Here is an 11,707-nt window from a genome sequence, read left to right as displayed (position 1 = left end):
GGGACACGGCCCCAAGCAGGGCCAAGGGCACCAGCACCAGCCATGACCTCACCTGAGGCTGTGGGTCCGACCAGAGCAGGTCACACATGGGGCCTGGTAGAGAGGGGACAGTGAGGGACCCCATAGGGACCCCATAGGGAGCCCATAGGAACCCCATGGGGACCCCATAGGGAACGCATAGGAACCCCATAGGAAGCCCATAGGGACCCCATAGGGAGCCCATAGGGAACGCATAGGAACACCCCATAGTGATCCCATAGGAACCCCACAGGAACCCATACTGACCCCATAGGAATCCACAAGAACCCCATAGGGACTCATAGGAACCCCATAGAGACCCCATAGGGACCCCATAGGAATCCATAGGGACCCATATTGACCCCATAGGAATCCACAAGAACCCCATAGGGACCCACAGGAACCCCATAGAGACCCCATAGGGACCCCATAGGAATCCATAGGGACCCCATAGGAACCCATATTGACCCCATAGGAATCCGTAAGAACCCCATAGGGACCCACAGGAACCCCATAGAGACCCCATAGGAACCTATATTGACCCCATAGGAATCCATAAGAACCCCATAGGGACCCACAGGAACCCCATAGGAACCCCATGGAGACCCCATAGAGACCCGAAAGAAACCCATAGGGCCCCATAAGGCCCCCATAGAGACCCCATAGGGACCCCAAAGGAACCCATAGAGACCCCATAGGAACCCATAGAGACCCCATAGGGCCCCATAGGGACCCCATAGGAACCCATAGAGACCCCATAGGAACCCATAGAGACCCATAGAGACCCCATAGGAACCCATAGAGACCCCATAGGAACCCATAGAGACCCCATAGAGACCCCATAGGAACCCATAGAGACCCATAGAGACCCCATAGAGAACCCATAGAGACCCCATAGGAACCCATAGAGACCCCATAGGGACCCCATAGAGACCCCATAGAGACCCCATAGGGCACCCATGGGACCCAGCTCCCACCTGAGTCCGGAGGCTGCCGGTTCCTCTCGATCTTGCGGATGTCATCGAGGGTGACCCCGTCCTCGCTGAAGAGCCCCCCATGCATGATCTGGGGCAAGGGGGGCAATGGGGCAAGAGGCACCCAATGGGGGCAACGGGCACCCAGCACCCAATAGGGGCAATGGGCACCCAGCACCCAATGGGGACCCAGCACCCAATAGGGGCAATGGGCACCCAGGACCCAATAGGGGCAATGGGCACCCGGCACCCAACAGGGGCAATGGGCACCCAGCACCCAACGGGGGCAATGGGGACCCAGCACCCAATGGGGGCAATGGGCACCCGGCACCCAATAGGGGCAATGGGCACCCAGCATCCAATAGGGGCAATGGGCACCCAGCACCCAATAGGGGCAATGGGCACCCGGGACCCAACAGGGGCAATGGGGATCCAGCACCCAACGGGGGCAATGGGGACCCAGCACCCAATAGGGGCAATGGGCACCCAGCACCCAATAGGGGCAATGGGCACCCAGCACCCAATAGGGGCAATGGGCACCCGGGACCCAATAGGGGCAATGGGGCAAGGGGCACCCAACGGGGGCAACAGGCACCCAGCACCCAATGGGGGCAATGGGCACCCAGCACCCAATAGGGGCAGTGGGCATCCGGCACCCAATAGGGGCAATGGGGACCCAGCACCCAACGGGGGCAATGGGCACCCAGCACCCAATAGGGGCAATGGGGACCCGGCACCCAATGGGGGCAATGGGGACTCGGCACCCAATGGGGGCAATGGGATCCAGCACCCAACGGGGGCAATGGGACCCAGCACCCAATGGGGACAATGGGGACCCAACACCCAACAAGATGCTCATGGCCATGGCCATGGGGCACCCAGCACCCAATGGGGAGCTGAATGGATGTGACCATTGGGGGATCCAGCACCCAACAGGGAGTTGATGGCCATGGCCATGGGGGACCCAGCACCCAACAGGGACAACGGGGACCCAACAAGATGCTCATGGCCATGGCCATTGGAGATCCAGCACCCAACAGGAACAACGGGGACCCAACAAGATGCTCATGGCCATGGCCATTGGAGATCCAGCACCCAACAGGGACAACAGGGACCCAACAAGATGCTCATGGCCATGGCCATTGGGGGATCGAGCACCCAACAGGGAGTTGATGGCCATGGCCATGGGGGGACCCAGCACCCAACAAGATGCTCATGGCCATGGCCATTGGAGACCCAGCACCCAACAAGAACAACGGGGACCCAAGAGGTAGCTCATGGCCATGGCCATTGGAGACCCAGCACCCAACAAGAACAACAGGGACCCAAGACCCAACAAGATGCTCATGGCCATGGCCATTGGAGACCCAGCACCCAACAAGAACAACGGGGACCCAACAAGATGCTCATGGCCATGGCCATTGGAGACCCAGCACCCAACAGGAACAACGGGGACCCAACACCCAACAAGATGCTCATGGCCATGGCCATGGGGCACCCAGCACCCAATGGGGAGCTGAACGGATGTGACCATTGGGGGATCCAGCACCCAACAGGGAGTTGATGGCCATGGCCATGGGGGACCCAGCACCCAACAGGGACAACAGGGACCCAACAAGATGCTCATGGCCATGGCCATTGGGCACCCAGCACCCAATGGGGAGCTGGATGGATGTGACCATTGGGGGATCAAGCACCCAACAGGGAGTTGATGGGCATGGCCATGGGGGGACCCAGCACCCAACAAGATGCTCATGGCCATGGCCATTGGAGACCCAGCACCCAACAAGAACAACGGGGACCCAACCAGATGCTCATGGCCGTGGCCATTGGAGACCCAGCACCCAACAAGAACAACGGGGACCCAACAAGATGCTCATGGCCATGGCCATTGGAGACCCAGCACCCAACAGGAACAACGGGGACCCAACAAGATGCTCATGGCCATGGCCATTGGAGACCCAGCACCCAACAAGAACAACGGGGACCCAACAGGTAGCTCATGGCCATGGCCATTGGAGACCCAGCACCCAACAAGAACAATGGGGACCCAACAAGATGCTCATGGCCATGGCCATGGGGCACCCAGCACCCAATGGGGAGCTGGTTGGATGTGACCATTGGGGACCCCCCCCCAGGCTCACCAGCACTTTGCCGTTGATGCACTGGGCCAAGGGGAGCCACTCGAAGACCTCGCTGAAGAGCGCGAACATCTGCGCCGTGTACTTGGCCTTCACCTCACCCTCGAAGCCGTAGATCTGGTTCATGTTGTCCGTCTCGTGGTTCCCTGCGTGGGGGGCGGCTATGGGGGGCAGCGCCCGGCAATGGGGCTCCAGGTGGGGGGGGGGACACGGGACCCAACCCATGGTACAATGGTGGCTCCATGGTCATGGAGAGGAGAGCCAACGCTATGGCACGATGGTGGCGGCATGACCATGGAGAGACCCAATGCCATGACACAATGGTGGCCCCATAACCATGGAGATGGGACCCAACGCCATGGCACGATGGTGGCCCCATAAGCATGGAGAGGAAACACAACCCCATGGCAAGATGGTGGCCCCATAACCATGGGGAGGAGACCCAACGCCATGGCATGATAGTGGCACCATGACCATGGAGAGACCCAACGCCATGGCACGATGGTGGCCCCATAAGCACGGAGAGGAAACACAACCCCATGGCAAGATGGTGGCCCCATAACCATGGGGAGGAGACCCAAGGCCATGGCATGATGGCGGCCCCATAACCATGGAGAGGGACCCAACCCCATGGCACGATGGTGGCCCCATGAGTGGTGGGGACAAGGGACATAGGATGGTGGCCCCATAACCATGGAGAGGAGAGCCAACCCCATGGCACGATGGTGGCCCCATGAGTGGTGGGGACAAGGGACATAGGATGGTGGCCCCATAACCATGGAGAGGAGAGCCAACCCCACGGCACGATGGTGGCCCCATGAGCCTGGGGACAAGGGACACGGGCTGATGGCCCCATAACCATGGAGAGGGACCCGAACCCACGGCACGATGGTGGCCCCATGAGGGGGGGACAAGGCCGGGCCATGCCGAGGCCCATCCCTTACCCCGGAGGAGGTGGAAGTGCTCGGGGTAGAGCAGCTTGAAGCCGAAGAGGGTGAGGATCACCTCGACCGAGAAGGAGCCGCGGTCCACAAAGTCCCCGTTGAAGATCTGGCCCCAGCTCAGGAAGGGATCGGCAGGGTCCCCCCCCAACCAGGGCCTCCGGCACTGGGCCCCGGCCTGGCCCCACCGCAGCGGGGGTGGCTCCAACCCAGCCCAACCCAACTCAAGCCAAGCCAACGCAACCCAACCGTACCCAAACAGACCCAATCCAACTCAACCCAACCCAACCCAGCTCAAGCCAACCTAATCCAACTCAACTCAACCCAAGTCAACCCAACCCAGCCCAACCCAACCCAATCCAAGCCAACGCAACCCAACCCTACCCAATCAGACCCAATCCAACTCAACTCAACCCAACTCAATCCAACCTAATCCAACCCAACTCAAATCGAGTCAACCCAACCCAGTCCAACCCAACCCAATCCAACTCAACCCAAGTCAACCCACCCCAACTCAAATCAACTCAACCCAACCCAATCCACCTCGACCCAATCCAATCCAACTCAATCCGTCAACCCAACCCAATCTAAACCAACTTAATCCAAACCAATTTAACCCAACCCAATCCAATGCAACTCAACCCAAGTCAACCCAACCCATCCCAATCCAATTCAACCCGATCCAACTCAACCCAACCCGATCCAATTCAACCCAACCCAACTCAATCCAACCCATCCCTACCAACAATACCCATTAAGACCCAATCCAACTAAACCCAACCCAACCCAACTCAACCCCACCCAACTTAACCCAACCCAGCTCAACCTAACCCAATCAAACCCAACCCAATCGAACCCAACTCAACCCAATCCAATCAAACCCAACCCAATCGAACCCAATTAACCCAACCCAGCTCAACCCCACCCAACTCAACCTAACCCAATCGAACCCAACTCAACCCAATCGAACCCAACTAAACCCAACCCAATCGAACCCAACCCAACCCAACTCAACCCAACCCAATCAAACCCAACCCAACCGAACCCAACTCAACCCAACCCAACCCAAGGGATACATAAGGGTTGGACTCGGAGGGCAGCCCGTTGAGCTCGAAGATGTTCAGCAGATCATAGAACTGCCCATGGGTGTCCCCACACACCGTCACCTGCTCCGTCTATGGGGCAGGGGGCGGGACACAAATCACCACCTGGGTCAGGGGCATCCCAACCCCATAACCCCCCCCCCCCCAAGGAGACCCCCAACCCACCTCCTGCAGCGTGGTTTCCACCAGTGTGGGGAGCTTGGAGAGCACCTCCTTCACCTGCACCAGGATCTGAGAGGACAAAGGGGCCCCGTGGGGGCCAAGGAGGGCACCTGTGGCACGTGGGGACCCCCTATGCCCCCATTAAGCCCATTGCCCCCATTGCCATTACCCCCATTACCCCAATTACCTCATTGTCCCCATAACCCTCATTCCCCCATTGCCCCCATTACCTCATTGCGCCCATTACCCCATTAATCCCATTGCTCCCATTACCCCCATTAACCCCATTGCCCCCATTGCCGTTACCCCCATTACATCGTTGCCCCCATAACCCCATTGCCCACATTACCCCATGGCTCCCATTACCCACATTACCCCCATTAACTCATTGCCCCTATTACCCCATTACCCCCATAGCCCCATTTACCTCATTGCCCCCATAACCCCTATTACCCCATTACCCCCATTGCCCCCATTACCCCCATAACCTCTATTACCCCATTCCCCCCATAACCCCTATTACCCCAATTACCCCCTTGCCCCCATTGCCCCCATAGCCCCCATTACCCCCATAACCCCCATTACCCCCATAACCTCTATTACCCCATTACCCCCATAACCCCTATTACCCCAATTACCCCCTTGCCCCCATTACCCCCATAACCCCTATTACCCCATTACCCCCATAACCCCTATTACCCCATTGCCCCCATAACCCCTATTACCCCAGTTGCCCCCTTACCCCCATAGTCCCCATTACCCCCATTGGCCCCATTACCCCCCCTTACCCCATTGCCCCCATTACCTGGTAGGCACATTTCCTATGGAGCTTCTTCTGGTCCTTGTACCACTGCATCAGGTCCTTCATGAAGGCCAAGGTCACTTTGCCATCGTCCAGCTTGGGGCCGCTGTACTCGTCCTCGATGGCTGCACCACGAACACACCGGGGACAATGGGGACCATGGGGGCAATGGGGACCATGGGGGCAATGGGGACCATGGGGGCAATGGGGACCATGGGGGCAATGGGGATCATGGGGGCAATGGGGGCAATGGGGACCATGGGGGCAATGGGGACCATGGGGGCAATGGTGAGCACCATGGGAACCCTTATGGGGATGTGGAGACCCTCATGGGGATGCCAAGACCTCCATGGGGACCCTTATGGGGTCCTGGAGACCCCCATGGGGATGCCAAGTCCCCCATGGGGCCCGTCGTGGTGATGCCAAGCCCCTTCCCCCGCGCTGAGGGTCAATGGGGGTCAATGGGGGTCAATGGGGGTCTGTGGGTGTCTATGGGGGTCTATGGGGGTCAATGGGGTTCAATACAGGTCAATGGGGGTCAATGCGGGTCTATGTGGGTCAATGGGGGTCTATGGGGGTCCATGGGAGTCAAAGTGAGTCAATGGGGGTCAATGGGTGTCTATGTGCGTCAATGTGGGTCTATGTGGGTCAATGTGGGTCAACGGGGGTCAATGGGTGTCTATGTGGGTCAATGTGGGTCAACGGGGGTCAACCGGGGTCAATGCGGGTCTATGGAAGTCAAAGTGAGTCAATGGGGGTCAATGGGTGTCTATGTGGGTCCATGTGGGTCAACAGGGGTCACTGGGGGTCAATGGGAGTCAAAGTGAGTCAATGGGGATCAATGGGGGTCAATGGGGGTCAACAGGGGTCTATGTGGGTCAATGGGAGTCAAAGGAGGTCAATGGGGGTCTATGTGGGTCAACACGGGTCTATGTGGGTCAATGGGGGTCAATGGGAGTCAAAGTGAGTCTACAGGGGTCAACGGGGGTCAGTGGGGGTCTATGTGGATCAATGGGGGTCAATGGGAGTCAAAGTGAGTCAACGGGGGTCAGTGGGGGTCTATGTGGGTCAATGGGGGTCAACGGGGGTCAATGGGGGTCAAAGTGAGTCAACAGGGGTCAATGGGGGTCAGTGGGGGTCTATGGGGGTCTATGGGGGTCTATGGGGGTCAGTGGGGGTCTCACTCATGCTCTCGATGTCCAAGGAGTCGACCACGGAGCGCTTGTGCTCGTCGGAGGCGATGGCGCGCTCGAAGGCCTTCTGCTTGACCAGCTTGTGGCACTCCTGGTACTTGAGCTTGGCGTCCTTGTCGTGGGGCCGCACCTTCACCACCTGCAGCCGGGGGGCACCCATTGAGCCACGGCCACCCATAGGAACCCATTGACGCATGGGCGTCCATCGAACCATGGGCACCCATTGACCCACGGGCGCCCATCCACCCACGGCCACCCATAGGAACCCATTGAGCCATGGGCGCCCATTGACACATGGGCATCCACGGGCGCCCATCGATCCACGGCTACCCATAGGAACCCATTGAGCCATGGGCATCCATCGACCCATGGCCACCCATAGGAACCCATTGAGCCATGGGCGCCCATCGACCCACGGCCACCCCTAGGAACCCATTGACACATGGGCACCCATCGACCCACGGGCACCCATAGGAACCCATTGACACATGGGCACCCATTGACACATGGGCACCCATCGACCCACGGGCACCCATAGGAACCCATTGAGCCATGGGTGCCCATTGACACATGGGCATCCACGGGCGCCCATCGACCCACGGCCAACCATAGGAACCCATTGACCCATGGGCATCCATCGACCCATGGCCACCCATAGGAACCCATTGACACATGGGCACCCATCGACCCACGGGCACCCATAGGAACCCATTGACGCATGGGCACCCATCGACCCACGGGCACCCATAGGAACCCATTGAGCCATGGGCACCCATAGGCACCCATTGACCCATAGGCACCCATTGACCCAAGGGCGCCCACAGCCAACAATTGACCCAGATGCACACGCAGGCACACACTGCCAACCACTGACCCCATTCTAACCCCATTCTAACCCCATTACACCCCATTATAACCCATTACACCCCATTACAACTCATTACACCCCATTAGAACCCATTACACCCCATTATAACCCCATTACCCCCATTCCACCCCATTACCATCTCATAGCCCCTGAGGGCGGCCCGGAACCTGCCCAGAGCCATGTAACTGTGCCCCCATTACCCCATTACACCCCATTATAACCCATTATAACCCCATTACACCCCATTACACCCCATTATAACCCATTCTACCCCCATTACCATCTCATAGTCCCTGAGGGCGGCCCGGAACCTGCCCAGAGCCATGTAACTGTGCCCCCATTACCCCATTACACCCCATTCTAACCCCATTACACCCCATTATAACCCCCCATTATTCTAACCCATTCTACCCCCATTACCATCTCATAGTCCCTGAGGGCGGCCCGGAACCTGCCCAGAGCCATGTAACTGTGCCCCCATTACCCCATTACACCCCATTATAACCCATTCTAACCCCATTACACCCCATTATAACCCATTCTACCCCCATTACCATCTCATAGTCCCTGAGGGCGGCCCGGAACCTGCCCAGAGCCATGTAACTGTGCCCCCATTACCCCATTACACCCCATTCTAACCCCATTACACCCCATTACACCCCATTACACCCCATTCTAACCCCATTACACCCCATTATAACCCATTACACCCCATTCTAACCCATTCTAACCCCATTACACCCCATTCTAACCCATTCTAACCCCATTACCATCTCATAGTCCCTGAGGGCGGCCCGGAACCTGCCCAGAGCCATGTAACTGTGCCCCCATTACCCCATTACACCCCATTATAACCCATTCTAACCCCATTACACCCCATTCTAACCCCATTACACCCCATTCTAACCCCATTACACCCCATTCTAACCCATTCTAACCCCATTACACCCCATTATAACCCATTATAACCCATTACACCCCATTATAACCCATTCTAACCCCATTACCATCTCATAGTCCCTGAGGGCGGCCCGGAACCTGCCCAGAGCCATGTAACTGTGCCCCCATTACCCCATTACACCCCATTATAACCCATTCTAACCCCATTACACCCCATTCTAACCCCATTATACCCCCATTACCATCTCATAGTCCCTCAGGGCGGCCCGGAACCTGCCCAGAGCCATGTAACTGTGCCCCCATTACCCCATTACACCCCATTATAACCCATTATAACCCCATTACACCCCATTACACCCCATTATACCCCCATTACCATCTCATAGTCCCTGAGGGCGGCCCGGAACCTGCCCAGAGCCATGTAACTGTGCCCCCATTACCCCATTACACCCCATTACACCCCATTATAACCCCATTACACCCCATTATAACCCATTCTAACCCCATTACACCCCATTATAACCCATTCTAACCCCATTACACCCCATTATAACCCATTCTAACCCCATTACCATCTCATAGTCCCTGAGGGCGGCCCGGAACCTGCCCAGAGCCATGTAACTGTGCCCCCATTACCCCATTACACCCCATTCTAACCCCATTACACCCCATTATAACCCATTACACCCCATTACACCCCATTATAACCCATTCTAACCCCATTACACCCCATTATAACCCATTCTAACCCCATTACCATCTCATAGTCCCTGAGGGCGGCCCGGAACCTGCCCAGAGCCATGTAACTGTGCCCCCATTACCCCATTACACCCCATTATAACCCATTCTAACCCCATTACACCCCATTATAACCCATTATAACCCCATTACACCCCATTATAACCCATTACAACCCCATTACCATCTCATAGTCCCTGAGGGCGGCCCGGAACCTGCCCAGAGCCATGTAACTGTGCCCCCATTACCCCATTACACCCCATTATAACCCATTACACCCCATTATAACCCCATTACACCCCATTATAACCCATTCTAACCCCATTACCATCTCATAGTCCCTGAGGGCGGCCCGGAACCTGCCCAGAGCCATGTAACTGTGCCCCCATTACCCCATTACACCCCATTATAACCCATTATAACCCCATTACACCCCATTACACCCCATTATAACCCATTCTAACCCCATTACCATCTCATAGTCCCTGAGGGCGGCCCGGAACCTGCCCAGAGCCATGTAACTGTGCCCCCATTACCCCATTACACCCCATTATTAACCCCATTATTACCCCATTGTACCCCCTTAGGGCCCATTAACCTGCCCAGAGCCATGTAACTGTGCCCCCATCTGTGCCCCCATTACACCCCATTACACCCCATTATAACCCATTATAACCCATTCTAACCCCATTACCATCTCATAGTCCCTGAGGGCGGCCCGGAACCTCCCCAGAGCCATGTAACTGTGCCCCCATCTGTGCCCCCATTACGCCATTACACCCCATTATAACCCCATTCCACCCCATTATAACCCATTCTAACCCCATTACACCCCATTATAACCCATTCTAACCCCATTACCATCTCATTGTCCCTGAGGGCGGCCCGGAACCTGCCCAGAGCCATGTAACTGTGTCCCCATTACCCCATTACACCCCATTACACCCCATTATAGCCCATTACACCCCATTACACCCCATTATACCCCCATTACACCCCATTATACCCCCATTACCATCTCATAGTCCCTGAGGGCAGCCCGGAACCTGCCCAGAGCCATGTAACTGTGCCCCCATTACCCCATTACACCCCATTATAACCCATTATAACCCCATTACACCCCATTCTAACCCCATTACACCCCATTATAACCCATTCTAACCCCATTACCATCTCATAGTCCCTGAGGGCGGCCCGGAACCTGCCCAGAGCCATGTAACTGTGCCCCCATTACCCCATTACACCCCATTATAACCCATTATAACCCATTATAACCCATTATAACCCCATTATAACCCCCTATAACCCCATTATAACCCCCTATAACCCCATTATAACCCCATTATACCCCATTATAACCCATTATAACCCATTATAACCCCATTATACCCCATTATAACCCATTCTAACCCCATTACACCCCATTATAACCCATTATACCCCCATTACCATCTCATAGTCCCTGAGGGCGGCCCGGAACCTGCCCAGAGCCATGTAACTGTGCCCCCATTACCCCATTACACCCCATTATAACCCCATTATACCCCATTATACCCCATTCCACCCCATTATAACCCCATTCCACCCCATTATACCCCATTACACCCCATTATAACCCATTATACCCCCATTACCATCTCATAGTCCCTGAGGGCGGCCCGGAACCTGCCCAGAGCCATGTAACTGGCCGCCCTCCTGTAGTAGCCCTTGAGGTAGGCGCTGTCGAGCTGCAGGGCGCGCGTGGCGTCCGCCAGGGCGGCGCCGTAGCTCTCGGCCCGCAGGTGCGCCAGGCTCCGGTTCCCGTAGTAGACGGCGTTGCCCGGGGCCAGCTCGATGGCGCTGCTGTAGAAGCGAACGGCCTGGTCGT

The 11,707-nt window shown here is 56.7% G+C and overlaps 1 protein-coding gene across 1 annotated transcript; it reads right to left on the bottom strand.

Moving 5' to 3' along the window:
* Window positions 1-31: 31 nt before the first annotated feature.
* PPP5C (protein phosphatase 5 catalytic subunit) lies at window positions 32-11,702 on the bottom strand (the record flags this gene model as incomplete). Its single annotated transcript, XM_062610317.1, has 9 exons — window positions 32-93; window positions 996-1,083; window positions 3,137-3,279; window positions 4,078-4,183; window positions 5,151-5,249; window positions 5,343-5,408; window positions 6,145-6,266; window positions 7,326-7,473; window positions 11,475-11,702. Coding segments are annotated over 9 exons (1,062 nt in total), but the record flags the coding sequence as incomplete, so codon positions are not given.
* Window positions 11,703-11,707: the final 5 nt, after the last annotated feature.

The sequence above is a fragment of the Pezoporus occidentalis genome, unplaced genomic scaffold (genome assembly GCF_034315485.1).
Source record: "Pezoporus occidentalis ecotype Australia unplaced genomic scaffold, CSIRO_AGI_Poc_V1 ctg1453, whole genome shotgun sequence".
NCBI lineage: Eukaryota > Metazoa > Chordata > Aves > Psittaciformes > Psittacidae > Pezoporus > Pezoporus occidentalis.
The sequence above is the reverse complement of the archived record's forward strand: the minus strand, read 5'-3'. Positions and strand labels throughout refer to the sequence as shown.